A 26975-nucleotide genomic window follows, 5' to 3' on the forward strand; every position below is an offset into this window, starting at 1 on the left:
TACTTGTCTAATGCTAGGAAGATGTGCCTCTTTCAAATGATCACCTTTGGCAATGGCTACCAGACACCAGTAGAGGGCATACTTGATGCATCCTTAACAAATGTGATGCATTTAATACCGCTTAAAAAATGCTTTTAAAATTATTCTATAGTATGTGTATATAGCTGGAGCACATATAAGTTCAGGCAGATGTGTTTTGAAATGTTACAGTGGAAATTGTTAATTTCTTAGATGTTTCAATATTTCTAGGAATACTACAAGACAGGAGTCTTTCTTTGTACCAGTGTCCTTTAAAACTGGTTAGTGTTGTATGCATGTCTGGAAATATTGCAATGAAACCCATTAATTGGGATAATCAGTATGCACTAGTAATTAAATAAAAAACTGTGCTTATATCAAAGTTAAATTATAGTATATTATTATAATCTGAGACTGGGAAATATTACTTAAAATCTTCATATTTTTAATATAATTTCTTATGCTCCTACATTGTTTTCTAATTATATCCTTTATAAATCTTTCCTAAAAGAATACAAACTATTAAAAGCATGGAACTATGATTAATTCATAATATTCACAGTATTAAGCAGTACCTAAAAAAAAAAAATCATTGTTGAGTGATTTCTTTTGTCTTTTTAAATTGACACACAATAATTGAACCTTTATGGGGTACAAAGCGATATTTCAATACATGTACACACTGTATAATGATCAAATTTGAGTAATTAGCATATCAATAACTTGAGTAATTTCCCAAAACACTTAACACACAACAGACTCAGAAAATGTTTGTGGAATCCTGTACCAGGTTTCTGATTATAGTCCATTTGTGAGGCATGAGTTGGACTAGATCATCTGCATCCTTGAAGATACGTGCTACTACAACACCTATTTGATGCATGCTGACTATATTTGCTTCTTTGTTTCTCAATTAAGGTTGTCTCATTTGATGATTAGACAGTAGTTTAAGTATAAGATTTGTTTTTATAATGGCATTATCGAAATTTTATGAGATTTGATTCTGATATAAAGGAAAAGGTGCAAGAGTAAACTGATTTATACAAATTAGGTTTTAGATAATTTAGGACAAATTGATCTTCTGAAAGTTGGAAAATACACTGCATCAGAAGGATTTCTTTAAAAAAAAAAAAAGCATGGATTTTTTTTCCTTCCTTGATAAATCGAAGAAGTCTAACCAAGCAACAATTGATCTGTTTTATAAACCAAGGCTTCTGTATTATTTGTGTTCATGGTTCCTTACCATGGGGGGCAGTTGAGATCACTATTACCATGTATTCATTAAAGAGTAGCTCTAAAAGGAATAACTAAGACTTAGTTGGTGGTTAGCAAGTTGATCCCGTAGTTGAAACCCTGTAAATGGGACACAAAGGCACTAATTGCTCCAGGTTGTATAAAAGAGAATATTCACCCCATGGACCAGAGCTAGAGTCAATCACCTCTTTCTCCGCTCCAGGGTGGTGAAAGAAACAATATTCCCCAGGAGTCAGGATGTGCTTCCTATAGCTACTTGATGGGGGTGCAGGGAGATGGGTGCCTGCCCCTTGGGAATGGGACCAAGGCACACCAGAATGGCTGAGAACAATGGGTAGTTTGAAAAGGGTCTTTCCTCGACCTTCTCCCACCCCATCTTTCACTGAGAATCACTAGATGAATCGCATCCTGAAAACAAGTTGAGATAAGGGAAAGGAATGTTGTGGCCAACAGTTGTCCCTCCACTGGCAAATGCACGTGGTACTCATCAGTGACCTTATGATATCAGCCATGTGCACCTTTGAGTTGATCCCTGTACTTCTGGGTGCTGGGTTCTAAGGAAACATAGGCTTGAGAAAGGTGAAATGAAGGCATTTCCAAAACAGTTACATTTTAAAAGTAGGAAGAATAAGAGAAAACCGTTGTTTCATCTTTGAAAGCAAAACCATAAAGAAGATGTTATAACCCTGTGGGGCAGTCAAAAGGTGGTGTGATCTGGAGAGAAGTGAGAAGTGAACTTTTGAGTATTAGGGGTCCTTCTAGGATCACTCATCTCTCCTAGCAAAGTGATAGAGTGTCAGAAGAAGCCAAGTGAAGCTGGGCCTGCCCACTGCTAGGGCAGCCATTCACTTATGGCCACACCTGGCAATCTGTAGGCAGGTCTGAGAAAAGTGGGCTGTTCTGGAACCAAAGCCTTAGCAAAGACTGCTGTGAGGGGGTGGTGAGAAAGTCCTAGCTCTGGTGTCAGGAGTCTGGGTCCCAGCTCTGACTCTGTGTCCTTGGCTCTTCTCTGGTTCTCAGGTGCTGCATCTGCAAAATGGGAGGCTGTGACTAGGGGATCATCAACATTTCTTTCCAGAACTAATATCCTCTAGGAGGTCAGAATGTTCTTTTGAGATGTTAGGAGTGAGATTAGGTTCAGTGGCCTATATCGCATCCTGTAGCATATGATGTTGATCTGTTAGCTACATGTTGTATGGGTCTTTATAAAAATCGCTATAAATGAGAGTGATAAAGGATGGGGGTAGGGAAGGCAGAGGGAGAGACACCAGCAAAAACCTAGCTTAGGGGGAGATGGTAAGACTTGCACACTCACCGTGGCGTATAAGGCGGAGTAAATGCTCAGAGCAGCATGTTTGGAGGGAAAGGATCTCCGAGCCTTTTCTATTACTTCCAGATCCCCCGTACAAATGTTCCCATTGTTTATGAACTGGTGGTGCGCCCCGCAGTCTGTGCTGGTGTAGTTGGGCTTGCACACTGTCAGGAAGTACGGTGTGAGGTGCCCAGTGACCACTTGTCCGGCGTTTACAAAAATGTCTGTAGCAAAAAGTCCAAATGCAAACACACCTAAAAGGAGATTTAAAAGAATTTTTAAAAATGGTGACACATGCTGATGATTGGTTTTTTCCCCCTGAGAGGAGACACAGCGGTCGGAGTCCATGATGACCTGTCAAAAAGATCCTAAGAACTCCCAGAATCGAATTCTTCCCTGACCTCCATCTTTCCAGGGAGTACAACCTATTTCCCAAATCCCCATTTCTTCCAAATCGAGGTAAACAACCTACTGTTAGCATTTTATTTATTTTTTGTGTAAGTACCACACCCAATAGAATTCAAATTCTAGAGTCTCACAGACCTGGGCTCCTATGCCACTTAGGGTGACCCATTCACAAAATACTTGGTTTACCTTCTTTTATTTATTTATTTTTTTTGAACCCTGGCTTCCTTAGTTACAAAATGGAGGGGCTAAGTTTGACAAGACAAAGTTCCATACAAAATACCCAGTGTGGTGTACAGTTTTAAGTAGTTACTCAATACCAATTCTCTACCTATAGAAAGCATTCTTCTTGGACTTACATGGAAATGCAAATAATTCTAGGAGGGGCTGTCTGTAATATCATGGTAGGTGAGAGTGGAAAAAGAATTTTAGGGAGTTGTCCTTAAAAACAGAAAATATCATGATTGAATGGGATGTTTTATTTGATGCTGGAAATAGGAAATAAGACTAAAGGAAGGGTGTTGTTGACTGTATTAGTTTCTTATTGCTGCTGTAACAAATTCCCCAAACTGAGTGGCTTACAGCAACTCGGTATTCTCATCAAGGTCTAGAAGTTAGAAGTCCAAAGTAGGTTTTCACCAGGCTAAACACAAGGTGTTGGCAGAGCTGTGTTCCTTGTGACAGTTCCAAGGTAGAATTCATTCCTTGTCCTTTCCAGTCCCCCCACCCCCACCTCCCTTCCTCATTTTATGGCCTCTTTCCAGCATTCACATCATTTCCACTTCTACTCCCGTTGCCTCATCTCCTTCTCTGACTCTGGCTCTCTTGCCCGCCTCTTATAGGGTCCCTCATGATTAAAGTTGGCCCATCTGGATGATCCAGGATACTCTCTCCATCTCAAATTCTTTAATCACACACATCAGCAAATTCTCTGTCATGTAAGGTAACCTATCACAGAGTGGCCACTATTCGGACTTGACTTGTTTGGCTGAGGACCCTGTGGGTAGGCAGTACTTCCTAGATTTTGTCTATTCTGTGGTAAATTCTACAGGATCAACTTCAACAAGCTTGAACATGAATAAACAGAATTATCTTTTTTTCCCTAATTTAAATTTGTTTATAACTAATATATAGAAACAAAAATTGGTCCATATTTATGGGATACCATGTGATATTTTGATACATGTGTACACTGTAAAATGTTTTAATCCAGTCATGCATATCGGCCTCCTTGAACATTTATTATTTTCTTTATGGTAAAAACAGTCCAGCTCCCTTCTTTAGTCTGCTAAATTCAGTACAATATTGTTTTTCATAGTGCGATAGCATAGCAAAACCTCTCACTCCTGTAACTGTAACTTACTCTCTTCCTGTTCCTCCCTTGCCCTAGGTCTCACCTTCTTTTGGCAACCACTATTCTACTCTCAACTTCTATAAGAACAATATATTTTTAAAAATTCTACGTATGAATGAGATAATGCAGTTCTTGTCTTTGAGTGCTGGCTTATTTCAATTAATATAATGATCTCCAGGTTCATTCACGTTTTCATAAATGACAGGACTTAATTCCCCATTCATGACTGAATAGTATTCCACAATGTATCTATACCACATATTCTTTATCCATTCATCAGTTGTTGTACACTCAGGTTGTTTCCATTTCTTGACTACTGTGAATTGTAGTACAATGAACACGGCATGCAGATGTGCCTTTGACATGCTGCTTTCATTTTGTTTGGAATATATACCCAAAGTAGGATTGCTGACAAGGAAACTTTGTATTGTTTTCCATAAGTTACAATCCCACTAACTGTACGCAGAGTTTCCCTTCTCCCTTGTCCTCACTAGCACTTGTTCTCTTTTGTCTTTTTGCCAACAGCCATTCTTACTGAGGTGGGGTGATATCTCACTGTGGTTCTGACTTGCTTTTCTATGATGATTAATAATGTTGTGCATGTCTCCATATACTTGTTGGCTGTTTGTATGTCTAAGAGAATTCTTCATAGGACACTTTGCTGTGAATTATTTCAAAGTCTGTTCAGTACATCTCTAGATTATCTGTTAAATATATCAAGAGGCTTTATAAAGCCTGAAGACAATGAAGACAATGTTTCAAATGCAACTCAAAAGTTGTCAAGTGTGAGAGACATTGTTAACCCTTGTGTCAAGGGTCTGCTTGAGTTTCAATTAAATTTCTACCCAATTTTGATTTCCATATCGAATGTCCTGAATCTGCAAATTGTGCTGATTTCAGCACCAAAAAGTTAATCTATTATAGCAGAAGAGAAGAACAATTTGGCTGAAATCTTCATCCGGTTTTCATTTTGATCTGTATTGATTGCTATAATTTTCCTTTCTGTGGCTTTGCCAGAATGTGCTTTATCACAATGAGAACTGGCTCTTAATAGCTTCAGCTGGCTCACACTCACATGGTCTGACCTCTGTGGGCAGGCATCCATTGATCACGCATGGCAGTTTTCACCCCCAGGTTCTAGAAGTCTGAATCGTTGGAATTTTTTTTTTTTTTTTTTTTTTTTTTTTTTTTTTTTACATTTCCAAGCAAGAATCTCAAAGACCAAGTCTCTGGCTTTTTCAAGGGGCAATAAGTCTGTCTAGACATACTTTTCCAGGAAACGAGGATAATTTATGATTTGAAAAAGGGAAGGTGACAGCATTTTTCTGTGGCATTTCCTTTGTCAGAAGTGTCTCCAATTAGGGCTGGTCTGCTCTTTCTGAGATAGGGGATTTCTCAGCTATTTGGATCAGCATCTGAAGTGCCACCTCTGTGGTCACAGTGATCCTGTGACTGTCGGCTCTGCATGTCACTGTCCTGTGTAGTGTTGCTGAGAGTTGCTTCCGCTTTTTTTCTCTGCTGCCTCTGGTGGATTAAGTCTGCTTCTCCTGATGGCTTAACAACATCTGCTTTCCTCAAATTTTATTCTGGTGCATTTGATCTGTCCTTAGAAGGAGGTTGTGTCAGCCTGGGGAGCCCACCTGCTTGGCTTGAGGCACCCCAATGACAGGTGACCTGCCGTGGTGATTTACAGACAGCATCAAGTCACACAGGGATTTTGTCAAAGAACTTAAGCTACCCTCTGCTATTTACCCTGACTTGTGTGTATTTTTACAAGCCTGAGAAGTTAAAAATAGCTCCTTTTGTCCTTAGAGTCTGGTGAAATGCCATTTATGTTCTCCTGTACTGCAAGGTATGATTTGAAGGAGATGGTATCAAAATATCTATGTATCCTAGCTTCATGTCTAAAATTAAGATTATATATTTTTAAAATTTGAACCCATTTTCATTTCTATGACTCCTCCACCTCCCATCCCCTGCCATGGCTCTATTCCATCAATAGTGTCCTCCTTGCAGGAGAGCTGATTGCATATCAGAATGGATTTCTGCATTTAATTATAGCAGACAAAAAAGTCTAAAAGTCAAGCAATTTTGATTTGCCAGAGCCATGTTCTCATGATATTTATTACTGCCTTGCTTCTCCTCTAAACACTGAAATCTTGGCTTGGAAGATGAAGAATCATGGTGTGGAGGCCAAAACACCTGAACATCCAAAAATCAACCACAGAGCACAGGAAGATGTGGATACAGATGAGGATGTCACAAAAGGTAGAGAAGCTGGCCAGATCTGGCTGAAGGAGTGAAGGGACACAACCACGCTCCCTGCCTCATACTGCCATCAAGCCTCGGGGGGTGGGGGTAAAAGAAATCTCCAGAATAATATTTTGGAAATGCAGATGAAGGGTGGCCTGCACCTCCCAGGATACCGCTCAAGAGCCCTGCAAATGTCTTGGGGAAGTTTCACATTCAGCTGGGCACCAGAGCCACAGGGTGACTGCATTAGGAATGGCTAAAGGAGTCAAATGGGTTGAGAAGAGGCCTACAATTAGGACAAAGAGACTGGCATTTGCTGGTGACACCTGCAGGCTCTGCCATGGTGACAGGAATCATCCGAGGAAACCAGATCATGTCTCTTCCTTGTGGCCTCAAAGAAGTGAACTGACATGTGCTTGCTAAGCCAGAGGACAAAGAAAGAGGAAGGTGTTCAAAAGTCCCTCGTTTTGTTCTAGGGCTTTACCTGGACTCCGTCTGATTTCAGTTAGGATGAATTTGGACAAGTTAGGACTTTCGATCACTAGCAGTTTAGAACGGGAAGTGAGACTCTGTGACCTGGTTCTGGCTATGCAATCAGCACAGGGCTCCAGCTCTGGTCCTGATAGAATGAGGTAGAAACAGTGACATATTCTGGCAACATGTGTGATGAGGATCTTCAAAGCCACAGATCACTGGTCTGCTGGCAAAAGGTATGAGTGCTCATGCCAGGATGCCTTCAGACCTGGACGAGGTATGTAACCAGACTGCAGGTGCCAGAAGGACTCTTGCTCTCTGCTCAGGCTTCCTCAGAAAGCCCAGACCCAAGTACAGAGTGATAGTCAGCGGGGAGGGACTGCATTCCTTCTTGCCCCAAGGATCCTGTGACCTTAGACAGAGCCTCCACACTAAAGACTGAACACTCTGTACTAAATTATACATGGGTAATTTTTCAGTTGAAATTGCTCTTTGCCGACAGCCTCTGATGGATCATCTCTCAATTGTTCACTAAAATATACATGATGACAGCAAGGAAAAAATGGAAACTCGTAACAAAATTCAGAGCCAGGACTGATGCCAACGTGCAGGGAAAATCAGGGAGGGGTTGCCCCACAAGAAACTACATATGGAGTAGGTTAAATCTCACCCTGTCTCTCTGTCTCTGACTCTCTTTGTGTCTCTGTCTTTCCTACTTTGTCACACATACTCACATACAGAGTTTCATAGTGAAGAAACGCAAGTTTCTCAGAAGACAGGGACCACAGGAGAAAATCTAGAGAGAAATTTCTTTTCATCCCCTATCATCTGACCCCCTGACTCAGATCCAGGAATCGAGTTGCTCAGATAACAAGGCTGTCATCTCTGCATTGGATAAGTTCTGCTCTTTGAATTTACCCATGAATTATCTCCTTTTCTCTCTAATTCTTCAAATTGTTTTTAGAGACAACGACTAGGCAATGGAACCTTGTGTCTGAGAGGAAGGGCCTCGCATCCATGGATACAGTGCACTGGAAATGAGGTTAGGGCAAGAGGAGAAGGCAGCTCTCTGGGGCAGAGGAGCTCCAATGGCCTGTTAACTCCATGATCTGCACCATAACTCCCTCTCAAGCTGCAGCTCTGGAGATGAATCCCACTCTGTTGGTGAACGCTGAATGTGTAAAATGTATAGGGAAAAATGGACAATCACATATCACATGGTATTATGGGTTAGGTATGAGGTGTCTCCCCACTACTCAAGTGTGAGACAAAGCAAGAAAGTTTAGAGGTGAAATGATTGAGTTATAAGACCTTAACCTAATCAATGCGTCAATTGAATGGATTGGGTGGTGACTGTTTGCAGGTAGGGTGTGGCTGGAGGAGGGAAGTCATGGGAGCATGCCTTTGGGGTACATATTTTATCCCTAGAGAGTGGAACACTTCCTCTATTTCTGGATTTCCCTGACCTGAACTGCTTTCCTCTATCATTTGCTTGCTCCTCCAAACACTGAAATCCGCCTCGATGTTCTGCTTCACTTTGGGTCCAGACTAGTGGAGTTGGCCAGCTAGGAGCTGAGATCTTTGAAACCATGATACTCAAAATAATTGTTTTTGACAGGTCTTTTGGTCACAGCAACAAAAAGGTAACACATGGGGTCTTGGGAAAAATACTTCTACTTTGGACTAGTATGATATCATTATACTTATCTTTTGTATTCCTTGTTTCAGTCAGCATTTACATCGGTATGATTATCCAATAATGTCCATTTCACCCATTAAAATTGTAGAATATTCAAGCTTTATAAGAGCAGGGAATGCCTTTATTTTTGCATCAAACTTGGCACATACTAAACATTCTCATAATTAGACATGGCACATAGTGATAATTTAATAGGTTATTATGAGTCCAAAAAAATGAGCTGAAGAAACATCAGACTAACAGGTGAAGAGAATAAATGAGCATAGGTACTTATCTGTATTTTTAACTCATGTTGGTGTCTCATGTCTCTGATTCTATAGAATGTAGGGTGGCTATCAAGCTAATGAATATGTAAGTTACTGTGACTGAGTCTTTCCTATAAACTTCATGAAATCCAGCTTAGTGCTGGACACCTAGAAAGCAAAGAGAATAATTGAAAACTAGGACTTTAGAAGTGTCTCATGAATTGGAAAACTTGTAAATTACAATTTGGAAATAAAACCCTTCTCTGTTTTCAATGTAGCAAGAATGGAAAAAAGAAAACCCAACAGAATCTTAAATTAGACTATGAAGACCCATGATAGACACAATAAACACTACTTGTTAGAAACATTTGTGAAACACAAAGAATCAGGAAGGCATGATGAACCTGGGAAAAACAGGTATGGTTTTACTTAGGCACTCACATCCTACAGAGAAATATTCCTGTTTCTGATTCTGAGAAGTTGCCAATGTTGTCGTTTTAAATATTAGCACATGGGCTCACGAAAATACAGCTCCTATTCATTTTCATGTGGAGAAATCTACATGGAACATTTTGAATAGTAAAAGGATACTAAAATTAAGGAATACAAAAGATAAATATAATGGTATCATTATCAAAAGTAAAAGGATACTCTGGGTTAAGTCGGTAACAGTATCCTCTGCATCTCTGTCTTTCAAAAGGGAGGGAATGGACATTTCTACTTCAGTAGCTCTCAACTGCTCCACCAGCAGCTCCTTGGTCTGAACTGCCCCTTGTGCCACCCCTGCCTCACCACTTCCTCTATATAAGTATGTTCTCAACCTCTTATCAAAAATTGTTAAAAGAGGAGTATTCTTTGTTTCTTTATATTAAAATGATGTAATAAAATATAATTAAAGAACTATTATATGATATTGAGAATATTTGAATATTCTCTCATTTAAAAAATTAACCATTATGGCTTGGGTGTAGCTCAGTGGTAGACCAGACCTTGGGTTCCATCTCGGTACCATTTAAAAAAAAAAAAAAAAAAAAGAAAGAAAAGAAAAAAGTTAACCATTATTATTATGATGATGATGATGATGATTATGTTGATAGCTTTTCTACCATGATGCCCATAAAACAAAGACAATTACCCTCAAATGAATTTCTGGCCTTTGTTTTGGTGGGGAAAAGGATGGAATATCTTACTCCATATGAAAACATGCAAGTAAATGCACTGATTTGCCATCACCATTTTCAAGGGTGTGCAGGAACCCCTCAGGAATTCCTATGTTCTGTTTTCTCAAACTGCAGTCGGGCAGCCACTAGCTCTTAAGTCTAGATGACTTTTTCCATCAAATTGCAAAGGAATGCACTTTTCTTTGCTTTTCCTTTTGCTACATTGAAAGATCCAGTGGAGAAACATCTGTTTAGTTCATTTGCCAATTTATTAATTTTTTTTTTGAGTGTGAAGTTTTTTGAGTTCTTTATATATTCTGGACATTAATTCCCTGTCAGAAGAGTAGCTAGTAAATTTTTTTCTCCCATCTTATAAGCTCTCTCTTCACACTCATGTTTCCTTTGCTGTGCAGAAACTTTTAAATTTGATGCCGTCCCACTTATTGATTCTTGGCTTTATTTCTTGAGCTTTAGGAATTTTATCAGGAAGTCAGTGTCTGTGTCAATATGTTATAGTGTTGACCTTATGTTTTCTTCTAGCAATTGCAGTGTTTCTGATCTAATTCCTAGGTCTTTGATCCACTTTAAAAATATTTTTAGTTATAAATGGACACAATACCTTTATTTGTTTATCTTTTATGTGGTGCTGAGAGTCGAACCCAGTGCCTCACATGTGCTAGGCAGGCATGCCACCACTGAGCCCCAGCCCCAGCCCCTCTTTGATCCACTTTGAGTTGACTTTTGTGCAAAGTGAGAGAGAGGGATCTAGTTTCATTCTCCTACATATGGATATTCAGTTTTCCTAGCACCTTTTGTTAAAAAGGCTATCTTTCCTCCCAGGTATATTTTTGGCAACTGTATCAAGGATCAAATGATTGTATGTGGATTTGTCTCTGTTTTATATTATATGAAAAAAAATATTCGGCATCCTTAGAAATCATGGAGATGCAAATCAAAACTACAGTGAGATTTTATCCCACTCCAGGTAGAATTACAATCATCAAGAATGCAAATAACGATAATGGTTAGTGAGAACATGGGGGAAAAGGTACCCTCAAAAATTATCGGTGAGATTGAAAATTAGTACAACCATTTTGGAAAAGCTGTATGGGGACTCCTAGGAATGGAATCACCATATGACCCAACTATCCTACTCCTTAGTATTTATAGAAAAGAACTAAAATCAGCATATTTCAGTGATACATGCATCAATACTGACAGCTGCACAATCCACAAAAGCTAGCCTAAGGAACTTAGGTACCTATCAACAGACAAATGGATAAAGAAAATGTGGTATAACTGAGTGTGATGGTGCATGCCTGTAATCCTAGCAATGCTGTAGGCTGAGAAAGGAGAATCACACGTTCGAGGCCAGTTTCAGGAACTTAGTGAGCCCCTGTTTCAAAATAAAATATATAAAAGAACTGGGAATAAGCCCAATAGTAAAGTAATACTGGGTTCAATTAACAGTATAGGGGTGGGAGAGAAAGAGGAAACAAAAGAAAAATGAAAATGCATTATATATACACAATGGAGTGTTAGTGATGAAGAGGAATTCGATTATGTCGTTTGCTGGTAAATGGTTGGAACTGGAGAACACAATACTAAGTGAAATAAATTGGGGTCTGAAAGTCAAGAGTTGGTTTTCTTTCATAAGAAGGTAGAGAGAAATAAGGAATTTTTTTTTTTAAAAAGTGTATCTCATGAAGACAGAAGACAACAGTAGGAGGGGATCAGGGGGAGGGAGGAGAAAATGTGAAAGGAAATTGACCAAATTATGCTATTTACATACAAGAATATATCATGATGAATTCTACTTTTATGTCTAATTACAATGTGCCAATTTAAAAACAAATAGAAGGAATACCAGTAGGCGAGAGTAAAGGGGGTCTGGAGGAGGGAAAAGGGAAATACTAGAGATTGAAATGGAGCAAGTTATGTTATGCAAATCCATGAATATGTCACAACGAACTCCACTATTATGTTGATTATAATGCACTAATAAAAGCATTAAAAAACAAACTCAGTGGCAACATTTCAATGGAGAAATTCATTGGTTCTTGTCAATGTGTTCTCAATTCAGTAGTAACAACCAGGAAGAGGAAAGATAGTTACAGTCTTCCATTTTTAACATGCTTTATTCACATGGGAAGTTTTCTAATGAAGATATTTTTTCCACATTTTTTTATTGGTACATTATAGTTGTATGTATCTATGTGATTTATTGTTACATTTTGTACATGCACACAATATAATAATATAATTCGACCAGTTTCACTCCCCAGCACTTTCCCCCTCCCTCCCCACCTTCCACCCCTTGGTCCCTTTCCTCTACTGATCTCCCTTTGATTTTTCAGGAGATTCACCCCCACCTCTGTTTTCCTCTTTCCTCTCTTGCTTCCACACATGAGAGAAAACATACAACCCTTAACCTTCTTACTTTGACTTATTTCACTTAACATGATGGTCTCTACTTCCATCCCTAATGAAGAAAATTCTTCTGCAGTTGCCAGGTTCATCTTATTTCCCTGTAAGGACATTCTGAGCTGATAAGATGTCTAAATTAGACTGTTATGGGTACTAGGTGATCATCTTTATCATAAAGGTAACAATGATAGCTGAGTGCTATGTATGTACTAGATATTATTCTAAGTGCCTTGCATTATCCGTTTACCTAATCTGTACCACACCTACAAGAAATAGACACTATTGCTATTTCCACATTGCACAGATATGGAAACGAAGGCAGCTCAATTTGGCCAAAATCAGTCCTGTAGTAAGTATAAGGTTAGAAGGATCTGGAGTCCATGATCTTAACTGGCTTTTTTCACTTAATATAATGATATCTAGTTCCAAACATTTTACTGCAACTGACAGGATTTCACTTTTTATGGTGGAATAATATTCCATCATATACATAGATATCACATTTTTTTCATCCACTCATCTCTTAGTAGGCACACCTGGGCTGATTTCTTAGCTATTGTGAATACTGCCACACTAAACATGGGCAGGCAGGTATCTCTTTGGTATGTTGATTTCATTTCCTTTGAAGATGTACACATGTGTGCACACACACACATACATTACAGTTTGGATCTTTAATGTTCCACAAAAGCTTATGTATTGAAAGCATGGTTCCCAATGCAACAGGGTTCAGAGGTGGGGCTTTTAGACAATGACTGGTTCCTGAGGGCTCTATCATCGTTGGTGGTGTAATCTACTTAATGGATTAATTCATTGATGCACTGTGGACTACTGGGAGGTAGTCCCTAGTTGGAGGTGTAGGTCACTAGGGGTATCCCCTGGAAGAGTTTATCTTGTCCGTGGCCCCTTCCCCCAACCCTTCCTGGTTGCCACGAGCTGAGCAGCTTTCCTTCACTATGCCCTTCCACCATGATGTTTCTGCTTTGGAGCCAGCTGACCATGGACTAAACCTGAAACCATAAGCCCCCCAAAATATTTCCTCTTCTAAATTGTTATTGTAAGGTATTTTGGTCATACTGATGAAAAGCTAACCCGATATAAAAATGGGATTAGCTGGGTCATATGGTGGATATTTTTTTTAGTTTTTTAAGGAAGCACCATACTGTTCTCCATAATGGCTGTGCTAATTTACATTCCCACCAATAGTGAAGTGAGCCCCCCTTTTTTTTCCACGTAATATTTGTTGTTTTTTGATAACAGACATTCTAACTGGGTTTTGATTTGCATTTCTCTTATGGCTAATGATACTGAGCACTTTTTCATATGTTTGTTGGCTATTTGTTTTCCTATTTTGAGAAGTTCCTATCTGGGTTAAACTTGATTGCTTGTTTTTTCCTTCTATATTCTGAATATTAATCCTCTATCAGGTGACTAATTGGCAAATATTTTCTCCCATTCTACAGGCTGTCTCTTCACTCTGTTTCCTTTGCTAGAAAGCAGATTCTTAGTTTGATAAGATCCCATGTGGCAATTATTGTTTGTTTCTATGCTTTGGGGGTCCTGTTCAGAAAATCATTCCCTATACTAGTGTCTTGAAGTGTTTTCTCCTAGTATTTCCAAGTTTTACATTTAGGTCTTAGATCTATTTTTTTAAATTTTTAAAATTTATTTTAATTAGTTATAGAAGGCAGTAGAATGCATTTACACACTTTGATATATCATACACGGATGGGATATAATTTCTTATTTTACTCAGTGTACAGGTTGCAGAAGTATATTGGTCATGTAGTCATATATAAACATAAAGTAATAATGTCTGTTTAATTCTACTATCTTTCCTATCCCTACATCCTCTTCCCTCCCCTCCCATCACTTCCCTCTATCTAAGGTAATACTATTCTCTAGTGCCTCCCACCTTATTGTGAATTAGTATCTGCATATTAGAGAAAACATTTGGCCTTTGGTTTCTTTGGATTGGCTTATTTCACTTAGCATGATATTCTCAACTCCATCCATTTACTGGCAAATGCCATAATTTCACCCTTCTTTAAAGCTGAGTAATATTTGGGGACTTTTGTACTTTCATCTGAATTTTAGTATCATGTTTTTCTAGTTCTATGAAGAATCTAATTCATATTCTTGTATTTTTTAATTGAGGCATTATAATTATACATAATATTGGGCTTCATTGTTACATATTATATGTTCACATAACATAATTTGTTCCATTTCATTTGTTGCATTTTAATAGGGACTATGTTGAATCTATATCTTTGTGTAGTATGGACATTTAAATTTTTTTTCTGGTGCTGAGAATTGAACCCAGGGATGCTTTACCACTGAGCCATATCCCTGGTCCTTTTTTTATTTTTTAATTTGAGACAAGGTCTTGTAAAGTTGCAGAGGCTGACCTTGAACTTTCAATTTTCCTGCTGGGATTACAGGTATGCACCACGTTACCACTATTAAGGATTATTTTAACAACATTAATTTTTTCCCAAACCGTCAACATGGGAAGTCTCTCTCTCTCTCTCTCTCTTTTTTTTCTGTGTGTGTGTGTGTGTGTCTGTCTGGGGGTATTCTTCAACAATTTATTTCAATAGTGTTTTGTATTTTTCATTATAGAAGTCTTTTACTTTCTTGGTTTTTATTCCTAGGTATTTTATTTTTTGTGTGGCTATGGTGAATGGGCTTGCTTTCATGATTTCTCTCTTTGTTATTGGTATATAAAAAACATACTGCTTTTTGCCGATTGATTCTGTATCCTGATACCTTATTGATTTTTTAAATTGGCTTTAATAGTCTTTTGGTGGAGACTTTAGGCTTTTTCTATGTATTAAATAATATATAAAGGATCATTTGAAGCCTTCCCTATTTGTATACCTTTTACTTCTTTATTTTGCCTAATTGTGTTGGATAAAACCTCTAGTACAATATTAAACCAGAGTGCTGAGAGTGCATGCCCTTATCTTATTCCTAATGTTAGGACAAGTTTTCAGCTTTTCCTTATTCAGTATGATGTTGACTGTGGGTTTGTCATGCATAGCCTTATTATGTTGCGGTATGATCCATCTATACCTACTTTGTTCAGGGCCTTTACTTGAAGGGATATTGAATTTTATCAAATGCCATTTTCTGTGTTTTTTGAGATAATCATATGATTTTTCTCTTTCATTCTGTTGATGTAATTATGTTTATTGAATTTCATATGTTGAACCATTTTTGCATCCCTGGAATGAAATGAACTTTATCATGTTGAATGATCTTTTTGATGTACTCTTGAATTCAATTTGCTAGAATTTTGTTGAGAATTTTTGCATCTGTGTCTGTAGTTTTCTTTACAAGTTTTTGTAACAGGGTAATGCTGGCCTCATAGAATGAATTCAGAAGGGTTTCTTCCCTTTTAAGGAACTATTCCATAGATTTAAAGTTTAATAAACTTTGGCAATAAATTCATCTAGTCCCATCTTTATTAGGAAATTTTTGTTATGATTCAATCTCATTACTTCTTATTTCTCTATTCAAGTTTTCTATGTCTTTGTGGTGCAGTTTCATAAAGACATAGAAAAAAATTTGGATACACATGACCTGTCTTTTATATTCTCCAATTTATTAACATAGTTTCTCAGAATAATTCCTAGTGCTAGTTTGCATTTTTGTGGTATTGCTTGTGATGTCTTCTTTTTAATCACAAACTTTATTTATGTGGGCCATCTCTCTTTTTTTTCTTGGTTTGTCTAGCTAAAGGTTTGTCAATTTTATCTTCTCAAAGAGCCATTTCTTTTTTGTTTCATTGATCTTTTGTACTATTTCTTTTAGTCTACACTTAATTTATTTCCATTCTATTATTTCTTCTACCAATTTTGGGTTTGATTTGTTCTTGCTTTGCTAAAACATTGCATGATTAGGTTACTTATTTGAAATCTTTCTCATTTTTTAAAATGTAGGCATTCTTTGCTATAAACTTCCCTCTTAGTACTGCTTTTGTTACATCCCGTAAATTTGGGATATATGTTGCTGCCATTTTCATTTGTTCCAAGAAATTTTTAAATTTCTCTTCTGACTTCCTTGATGACTCCATTGTCCATTCAAGAATCTATTGTGTCCATGCACATGTATAACTTCTAAGATTATTTTGATCTTAATTTTTGTTTCTATCCCATGTGATCAGAAAAGATACAGGATAAGGTTTCAATTTTCAATTTTTTTGAATCCTTTAAGATTGTTTTGAGGCATAAGTTCCATGTATGGATGAAAAGAAGATAGTCTGCAGTTGTTGGAGGGAATGTTCTGTAAATGTCTGTCAAGTCTATTTGATCTATAGTTCAGTTTAAATCTGATGTTTCTTTATTTCTTTTTTTGGTCTGGATAATCTGCTCACTGATGAAAGTATGTGCTAAAATCTCCCACCAGTATTGTACTGAGATCTATGTCTCCCTTTTGGTCTAATAGTACATGTTTTTTTTTTTTTTTTTTTAATTTTGTACTGTTACATTGTCCTGTTGAATGGATTCCTTGGTTATTATATAGTGACCTTTATTGTCTCTTTTATATAGTTTTTGTCTTAAACTCTATTTTGCCAAATACAAGTGTAACTATTCCTGCTTAACTTATATTTTTTAATTTGTTTAGAATATCACTTTCCATCCTTTCACTTTATCTGTTTACCTTTCCTTGTGAAGTGAGTTTCTTGCAGGCAGCACATTGTTGTTTTTGTTTTTTAAATCCATTCAGCTAGTCTATGTCTTTTCATTGGAGAATTTAGTTTGTTTACATACAAGATAATTATTCCTATCATTTTGGGGATTTTCTTCCAGTTGTTTGAAATATTCTTGGTTATTTTCTTTCTGTTCATCTTTATGGTTTGATGATTTACCACATTGATAGCATTTGTTTCTTTTCTTTTTGAATAATTATTCTTCTAATGGGATTTATACTTACACATGCTTTCAGGATAGTAGTTATTTTTTTCTTCACTTCTGAATATAGGCTTCAAGCATCTTTCGTAAGGCTGGCCTGGTGGTGATGAATTGCCTCATTCTTTGCTAATCCTGGAAGGTCTTTATTTCTTCTTCACTTCTTAAATATAGCCTTGGTGGATAGAGCAACCTTAGTCAGCAATATTTTTCTTTCAGGACTTGAAATACATCATTCCGTTTCCTTCAAGCCTTATAGTTTTTCTACTAAGAATTTTTTTGTTAGTATAGTGGGAATGCTCTTGAATGTGACTTGGTACTTTTCTCTTGCAGAGTTTAAAATTCTTTCTCTGTCTTATACTTTTGATAATTTGCCTATGATATGCTATGGGGAAGATCTTTTCTGGTCATGTCTATTTAGGGTTCTATAAGCTCCTATACAAAGTTCATAATCTACCTAAATTAGGGAAGTTTTCTGCTATTATTTCAGTAAATAGGTTTTCTATGCCCTTAGCCTTTATCTTCTCACCTTCAGGTATTCCAAATGAAGATATTTAAGTGCTCTCAACTTTTCTTTCTTTATTTTTTGGTCTGAATATGATATATTTTTAAAACCTGTCTTCACATATTGTTTCTTCTGCTTGTTTAGTTTGTTGTTGGGAGATATATATATATATATATATATATATATATATATATATATATTTGTAGTTGGACACAATACCTTTATTTTGTTTGTTTATTTTTATGTGGTGCTCAGGATTGAATCCAGTGCCTTACACATGCTAGGTGAGTGCTCTACCACTGAGCCAAAACCTCCACCCCTACAGTATATATTTTTGACTCACTAATTTCATTTCCAAGATTTCTGTTTGGTTCTTTTTCAAAATCTCTTTTTGCTGAATTTCCCATTTATATCCTGAATTTTCTTCCTAAGTGCATTTAGCTGATTATCTGTATTCTCATAGATCTCATTAAGTTTTTTAATAATCATTCTTTTAAATTATTTATGATGTTCTTTCATATTTCTTGTATTGCTACATTGAGATTTGCACATTTGGTGGATCAGAAATCTCTACCACTTTTATGGGATGGCCTTCTTAGTAAGCAGCTTTCTCCTGAAGATGTGTCTTGAGATGTGAGTTTGTTATGTAATGTTGACTTTAATTCGAGCTGGGCGCCATGATGTAGTTTCCCTGGCTATGATTAGTGAATTTGGGCAAAGTTCATTACCATATTGGAGTCAGACTTACGGCCTCTGAGGTCTATGCAAGAGTGGGAATATTCTAGCAGTTCTTAGCTGTTCAGGCAGGTGTGGTATAGATAGCAATGGGTATGGGGGTGCTCCCTGTGTGGCTGTTCTTAAAGAAGTGGTGGCACCTATTGGGTGATAGAGGTGCCACAGGAACCCACATGCTAGCTTTACAACTAAGAAGGCCCTCTGGTACCAGCAGCATCAGCAGTGATGAGGGATCTGAAGCACTTATCCTTTAACCTGTCAGTGGGATAGGCCCAGACACAGTGCAAGGAAAGATGGTGGCAGACATATTCAGCACTCACTCTGTGGTACTCACACCTAGTCCTGACACCACTGCAATGACTCACAGTGGAAAATGCATAGGTTGGGTGGCAGCAGGAACTACAGTGTCCCTCTCTGCAGCTTCTATGGCAGTACTCCAGGTGTGAGATGTCAGCTAGATGTAGGCAAAGTTGCACTCAGCCTCCACAGCCTTGTGTGCCCAGGGGCAGGGCAATAGCTAGAGACAGTGTGTTGCTCAAGGCTACCTCAGCATACCCCTATAGGCAGGGCAGCAGTAAAACCATGATGTTTTCTTCCTATCCTGTTAGTATGAGGGGCCAGAACACGGTACAGGAGGGAGGTGTATCAGAAGCAGCATGGGTACCTGCCTTTAGTCCTGGCACAAGAAGGAGTTCACACATCACTGGCCACATCTTTAGTTTCAAAGGCCAAGCACTAGATCTCCTGGCTCTCAAGGGTGGTGTCCTTTGTTCCCTTTTGTGTTACAATGCCTCTCCTACAATGCAGGAAACCTGTCAGACTTAGGCGATTGTCACTTTGTTGGGCCAAGTACTCACCTCCAAACTCTACAAACCACTGTAGTGGAATGTCTATGGAGTCCCAGAGATGGGAATATGCAGTGGGTTTTGACCTCTAGAAATGTTCAAATTCAGGTAATAGCTCACTTCTCACGATGGCTCCTGGATACAGCACTGGGAGTTCACTGAGAGATGTGAGATTATTTTCTAAAGCAAGGCTACTGAGTAGATTCCTTGTTACTTATTTAAGTGGGCCACAAACCTGTGAAGCTTGTGAAACTTTGCAAAAGCTAGGATTGCAGCCTCCACACTGATAGTTTGCTTGGACTCTATCTTTCATTCTTAGGTATGCAAAGGGGAGAATCCCTTCCCCATCTGTGGAACCAGGGTGGAAGGATAACTTGTTTTTCTTACTGTGCTGTCCTCTGAATCTTTTATTTTTATTTACTAGGGATTGAACTCAGGAGTGCCTAATTACTGAGTCACATTCTCAGCCCTTTAAAAAAAAATGTGAAATAGGGCCTCGTTAAATTGCTAAGGCTGACCTTGAACTTGAAATTTCTGCCTAAGTCTCTGAATTATAAAAAGTTCTAGTCTGCTGATTTTTCTGCTTCATGGTCACTCACTGTAAATTGTAGGAACATGCCTGTTACTTTGGCTTTTCCTTCTAAAATGGGTTTAAATGGTACCTACATTACAGAGTTCTTATTCAAATCATGGGAAACTGATTAAAAACAACTTATAAATTATAAGCTATAAGTAGATAATAGTTACTATTACAATTGAAGGAACTAGTTATAAATTAGTCATAAAGGGGGAAGGAAGATGGCTGCGAAAGGAGTGCAGCACTCCCGTGTACTGCGTCACTGAGCAGGAAAAAGACAAGGTAGAATGGATAAAAGCTAGCTTGTTAGGAATTTCCAGCAAAATTGGGGTGCTCCGAAACCTAGAGGAAGGATTTCCATTGCATAAGGACCTGCTACTGGAGCTCAAACGCGAGAGATTTGTCCGCACGGAGGGTCACGCTGCGTATGCAGCAAATCGCCCTGCGGCCAGAGTCTGCGGCGCTCGCTGGGAAACAACGGTAAGATAACAATGCAAAGATACAGTGCTACGGATTCTGCAGGCTCCCGCCAGCTGTGCAAATACTGTACTCAGAGCTGAATTCTGGGCTTGAGACGGGGAAGGAAGCCATCCAATTCGGTTCTCCACATCGGTCAGACCACAGAGGAAGCCAGCGGCCACCATCTTGGAGAGCTGACGTCATCATCTCTGTTTTGTTTTTTTTTTTTTTTTTTTTTTTTGACTGATCACAGCTCTTTCAGCTATAGATCAGCGGGGAAAACTTAAGGGCCCCTCCCAGCTCTCCTGTGAGCGCAATAGCCAGACCGAGGGCGGCACGGAGCCGGCGGGAACCGCGGCTTCGGCAACGGAGCCGGCGGCAGCGGCGGCTGCGGCGAGGGAGCCGGCGGGAGCTGGGGCTGCGGCGAGGGAGCCGGTGGCAGCTGGGGCAGCGGCACGGGAGCCGGCCGGAACCGGCGGGAGCCGCAGCAGCGGCGCGGGAGCCGGTGGGAGCCGCGGCGGTGCTGGCACAGGAGCCGGCGGGAACCGCGCGGCGCGGGACTCCCAGCTACCGCTCCCACCAGTGCTGACAACTGAGGTCTCTTGCACCGACTCGCCTTGGCATGGGACTCACGGCTACAGCTCCCACCGGTGCTGACAACTGAGGTCTCTTGCATCAGATACGGGGGCGTGGCTACCAGAAGGTAAGCAAGTTTGCTGGGGGTGCTCAGCCCCAAGCTCTACAAACTAAGGGCCTGAGGGAGGCAAACAAGGAGAGTGTGCCCAGGCACTAATGAAACAGCTGCTCCACGTGTGTGCAAGGTAGGCAGAACTGTGACCACCGACAAAACAGGTCCAGTGGACTGCCAGACACATCGCTCAGGTTGGGGGAGGGGCAGAGCCGCCGGGCGCCTGCAAGTTACGCAGACCTGCGAATCACCAGCTGATCAGACCCAGCAACCGCGGAGCAGCAGAGCCACCCCGGGCCTGCAAGGTAGGGGCACTTGCCACCCACTGGCAGGTCAGGCCCAACAAATTGCGGAGGGGCACAGCTGCCCCACGAGCCTGCTAGGTAGGCAGAACCCTGACTACCAACAGAACAGGCCCAGAGGCCGGCCAGACACATCGCCCCGCCCCAGTTGGGGGAGGGGCAGAGCCGCTGGGCGCCTGCAAGTTACACAGACCTGCGACTCACCAACAGATCAGGCCCAGCAACCGCGGAGCGGCAGAGCCACCCCCGGGCCTGCAAGGAAGGCGCACTTGCCACACACCAGCAGGTCAGGCCCAACAAACTGCGGAGGGGCACAGCTGCCCCACGAGCCTGCTAGGTAGGCAGTACCCTGACCACCAACAGAACAGGCTCAGAGGACGGCCAGACACATCGCCCCGCCCCGGTTGGGGGAGGGGCAGAGCCGCCAGGTGCCTGCAAGGTAGGCAAACCTGCGTCTCACCAGCATATCAGGCCCAGCAACCAGCGGAGCGGCAGAGCTACCCCCGGGCCTGCAAGGTAGGTGCACTTGACACCCATTGGCAGGTTAGGCCCAGCAACTCTCGGAGGGACACAGCTGCTCCACGCACGTGCAAGGTAGGCGGAACCGTGACCACTGACAAAACAGGCCCAGTGGCCCGCCAGATACATCGCCCCAGTTGGGGGAGGGGCAGAGCCGCCACCAGCGCCTTTTAGGTAGACAGACCTGCAACCAACAGACAGAACAGGCCTAGTGGCCAGCGGAGGGGCAAAGCCACTGCTCACGCCTGCAAGGTAGACGGACCTGTGACCACCGAAAGAACAGGCCCATCGAAAGTACAGGCACAGCGGCCTCCCGGCGTGGTAGGCACATTGCCTCAATTGGAGGAGGGGAAGAACCACCGCCAAAGCCTGCGAGGGAGACTTTGCAGCTATACAAGAGCAATATAAATATATAGGGGGAAAAATCAATAACACAACAGTTTCACCAAGCAGAAAGAAACGCGATCAATATGAAAAGACAAGGAAAGAAAGGACCACAAGCAATGCAGGTCAACTCAACTTTAGAAGAGGTAATTTCTGCAGCAGATGGGATGTCAGATAAAGAATTCAGGATATACATGCTTCAGATGATCTGGAGTCTCAAGGAAGACATTAGACAGCAAAATCAGTCAATGAAAGACCACTTCGACCACTTTGACAATCAATTACATAAACAAATCCAAGAAGTAAAAGATCAATTATACAGGGAGATAGAGGTTATAAAAAACAAACAAACAGAAATCCTGGAAATGCAGGAAACAATAAACCAACTTAAAAACTCAATTGAGAATACTACCAGCAGAGTAGAACACTTAGAAGATAGAACATCAGACAATGAAGACAAAGTATTTCAACTGGAGAAGAACATAGACAGCTCAGCAAAGCTGTTAAGAAACCATGAGCAGAACATTCAAGAAATATGGGATAACATAAAGAGACCAAACTTAAGAGTCATTGGGATACAGGAAGGTACTGAGGTCCATACCAAAGGAATGAGCAATCTATTCAACGAAATAATACGAGAAAACTTCCCAGACTTGAAGAATGAGACAGAATCCCAAATCCTAGAAGCCTACAGGACGCCGAATGTGCAAAATCATAAGAGATCCACACCTAGACACATTATAATGAAGATGCCCAACATACAGAATAAGGAGAGAATTTTAAAAGCTACAAGAGAAAGGAAGCAGATTACATTTAGGGGTAAACCAATCAGGATAACAGCTGATCTTTCAACACAGACTCTCAAAGCTAGAAGATCCTGGAATAACATATTTCAAACACTGAAAGAAAAGGGGTTCCAACCAAGAATTGTGTATCCCGCGAAATTAAGCTTCAGGATGGAAGATGAAATTAAAACCTTCCATGATAAACAAAAGTTAAAAGAATTTGCAGCTAGAAAACCATCTCTTCAAAACATCCTTGGCAAAATATTACAGGAAGAGGAAATGGAAAATATCAATGAAAACCAACAGCGGGAGGTAGTACAGTAAAGGGGGGGGGGATAATCAAAGAGGAAAACAAACCATGTTTAGTAACATAAATAAACAAATATGGCTGGAAGAACAACCCATATCTCAATAATAACCCTAAATGTTAATGGCTTAAACTCACCAATTAAGAGACACAGGCTAGTAGAATGGATCACAAAACAAGACCCAACAATATGCTGCCTTCAGGAGACACATTTGATAGGAAAAGACATACATAGACTGAAGGTGAAAGGTTGGGAAAAATCATATCACTCATATGGACTTCGGAAACAAGCAGGAGTGTCCATACTCATATCAAATAAAATAGATTTCAAGCCAAAGTTAATCAAAAGGGATGAAGAGGGACACTACATACTTCTTAAGGGAACCATACACCAACAAGACATAACAATCATAAATATATATGCCCCAAACAATGGTGCAGCTATGTTCATCAAACAAACTCTTCTCAAGTTCAAGAGTCTAATAGACCACCATACAATAATCATGGGAGACTTCAACACACCTCTCTCACCACTGGACAGATCTTCCAAACAAAAGTTGAATAAGGAAACTGTAGAGCTCAATAACACAATTAATAACCTAGACTTAATTGACATATATAGAATATACCACCCAACATCAAGCAGTTACACTTTTTTCTCAGCAGCACATGGATCCTTCTCAAAAATAGATCATATATTATGTCACAGGGCAACTCTTAGACAATATAAAGGAGTAGAGATAATACCATGCATCTTATCTGACCATAATGGAATGAAATTGAAAATTAACGATAAAAGAAGTAAGGAAAAATCATGCATCACCTGGAGAATGAACAATAGGTTACTGAATGATCAATGGGTTATAGAAGACATCAAGGAGGAAATTAAAAAATTCTTAGAGATAAATGAAAACACAGACACAACATATCGGAATCTATGGGACACATTGAAAGCAGTTCTAAGGGGAAAATTTATTGCTTGGAGTTCATTCCTTAGAAAAAGAAAAAACCAACAAATAAATGATCTAATACTTCAACTCAGAATCCTAGAAAAAGAAGAGCAAAACAACAGCAAAAGAAGTAGAAGACAAGAAATAATTAAAATCAGAGCTGAAATTAATGAAATCGAAACGAAAGAAACAATTGAAAAAATTGACAAAACTAAAAGTTGGTTCTTTGAAAAAATAAATAAAATCGACAGACCCTTAGCCACGCTAACGAAGAGAAGAAGAGAGAGAACTCAAATTACCAGCATACGGGATGAAAAAGGCAATATCACAACAGACACTTCAGAAATACAGAAGATTATCAGAAACTATTTTGAATCCTTATACTCCAATAAAATAGAAGATAGTGAAGGCATCGATAAATTTCTTAAGTCATATGATTTGCCCAGATTGAGTCAGGAGGATATTGACAACCTAAACAGACCAATATCAATTGAGGAAATAGAAGATACCATCAAAAGACTACCAACTAAGAAAAGCCCAGGACCGGATGGGTATACAGCAGAGTTTTACAAAACCTTTAAAGAGGAACTAATACCAATACTTTTCAAGCTATTTCAGGAAATAGAAAAAGAGGGAGAACTACCAAATTCATTCTATGAGGCCAACATCACCCTGATTCCTAAACCAGACAAAGACACTACAAAGAAAGAAAACTACAGACCAATATCTCTAATGAACCTAGATGCAAAAATCCTCAATAAACTTCTGGCGAACCGGATACAAAAACATATCAAAAAAATTGTGCACCATGATCAGGTAGGATTTATCCCTGGGATGCAAGGCTGGTTCAATATACGGAAATCAATAAATGTTATTCACCACATCAATAGGCTTAAAAATAAGAACCATATGATCATCTCGATAGATGCAGAAAAAGCATTCGACAAAGTACAGCATCCCTTTATGTTCAAAACTCTAGAAAAAATAGGGATAACAGGAACATACCTCAATATTGTAAAAGCAATCTATGCCAAGCCTCAGGCTAGCATCATTCTGAATGGAGAAAAACTGAAGGCATTCCCTCTAAAATCTGGAACAAGACAGGGATGCCCTCTCTCACCACTTCTGTTCAACATAGTTCTCGAATCACTGGCCAGAGCAATTAGACAGACGAAAGAAATTAAAGGCATAAAAATAGGAAAAGAAGAACTCAAATTATCACTATTTGCAGATGACATGATTCTATACCTAGCAGACCCAAAAGGGTCTACAAAGAAACTATTAGAGCTAATAAATGAATTCAGCAAAGTGGCAGGCTATAAAATCAACACGCATAAATCAAAGGCATTCCTGTATATCAGTGACAAATCCTCTGAAATGGAAATGAGGACAACCACCCCATTCACAATATCCTCAAAAAAAATAAAATACTTGGGAATCAACCTAACAAAAGAGGTGAAAGACTTATACAATGAAAACTACAGAACCCTAAAGAGAGAAATAGAAGAAGATCTTAGAAGATGGAAAAATATACCCTGTTCATGGATAGGTAGAAGTAACATCATCAAAATGGCGATATTACCAAAAGTTCTCTATAGGTTTAATGCAATGCCAATCAAAATCCCAACGGCATTTCTTGTAGAAATAGAGAAAGCAATCATGAAATTCATATGGAAAAATAAAAGACCCAGAATAGCAAAAACAATGCTAAGCAGGAAGTGTGAATCAGGCGGTATAGCTATACCAGACTTCAAACTATACTACAGAGCAATAGTAACAAAAACAGCATGGTACTGGTACCAAAACAGGCGGGTGGACCAATGGTACAGAATAGAGGACACAGAAACCAATCCACAAAATTACAACTATCTTATATTCGATAAAGGGGCTAAAAGCATGCAATGGAAGAAGGATAGCATCTTCAACAAATGGTGTTGGGAAAACTGGAAATCCATTTGCAACAAAATGAAACTGAATCCCTTTCTCTCGCCATGCACAAAAGTTAACTCAAAGTGGATCAAGGAACTTGATATCAAATCAGAGACATGGCGTCTGATAGAAGAAAAAGTTGGCTATGATCTACATACTGTGGGGTCGGGCTCCAAATTCCTCAATAGGACACCCATAGCACAACAGTTAATAACTAGAATCAACAAATGGGACTTACTCAAACTAAAAAGTTTTTTCTCAGCAAAAGAAACAATAAGAGAGGTAAATAGGGAGCCTACGTCCTGGGAACAAATCTTTACTCCTCACACTTCAGACAGAGCCCTAATATCCAGAATATACAAAGAACTAAAAAAATTAGACAATGAGATAACGAATAACCCAATCAACAAATGGGCCAAGGACCTGAACAGAAATTTCTCAGAGGAGGACATACAATCAATCAACAAGTATAT

General features: G+C 39.4%; 1 protein-coding gene across 1 annotated transcript in view; it reads right to left on the bottom strand.

Annotated features, from left to right (window-relative positions):
* Positions 1-26975, bottom strand: part of Plppr1 (phospholipid phosphatase related 1) — a 283020-nt gene that overhangs the window by 8520 nt on the left and 247525 nt on the right. The window contains exon 5 of the mRNA XM_076843244.2: positions 2588-2838. Within this exon, the coding sequence (XP_076699359.2) occupies positions 2588-2838 (251 nt within the window). The remainder of the gene's footprint in view (positions 1-2587; positions 2839-26975) is intronic.

The sequence above is a fragment of the Callospermophilus lateralis genome, chromosome 2 (genome assembly GCF_048772815.1).
Source record: "Callospermophilus lateralis isolate mCalLat2 chromosome 2, mCalLat2.hap1, whole genome shotgun sequence".
NCBI lineage: Eukaryota > Metazoa > Chordata > Mammalia > Rodentia > Sciuridae > Callospermophilus > Callospermophilus lateralis.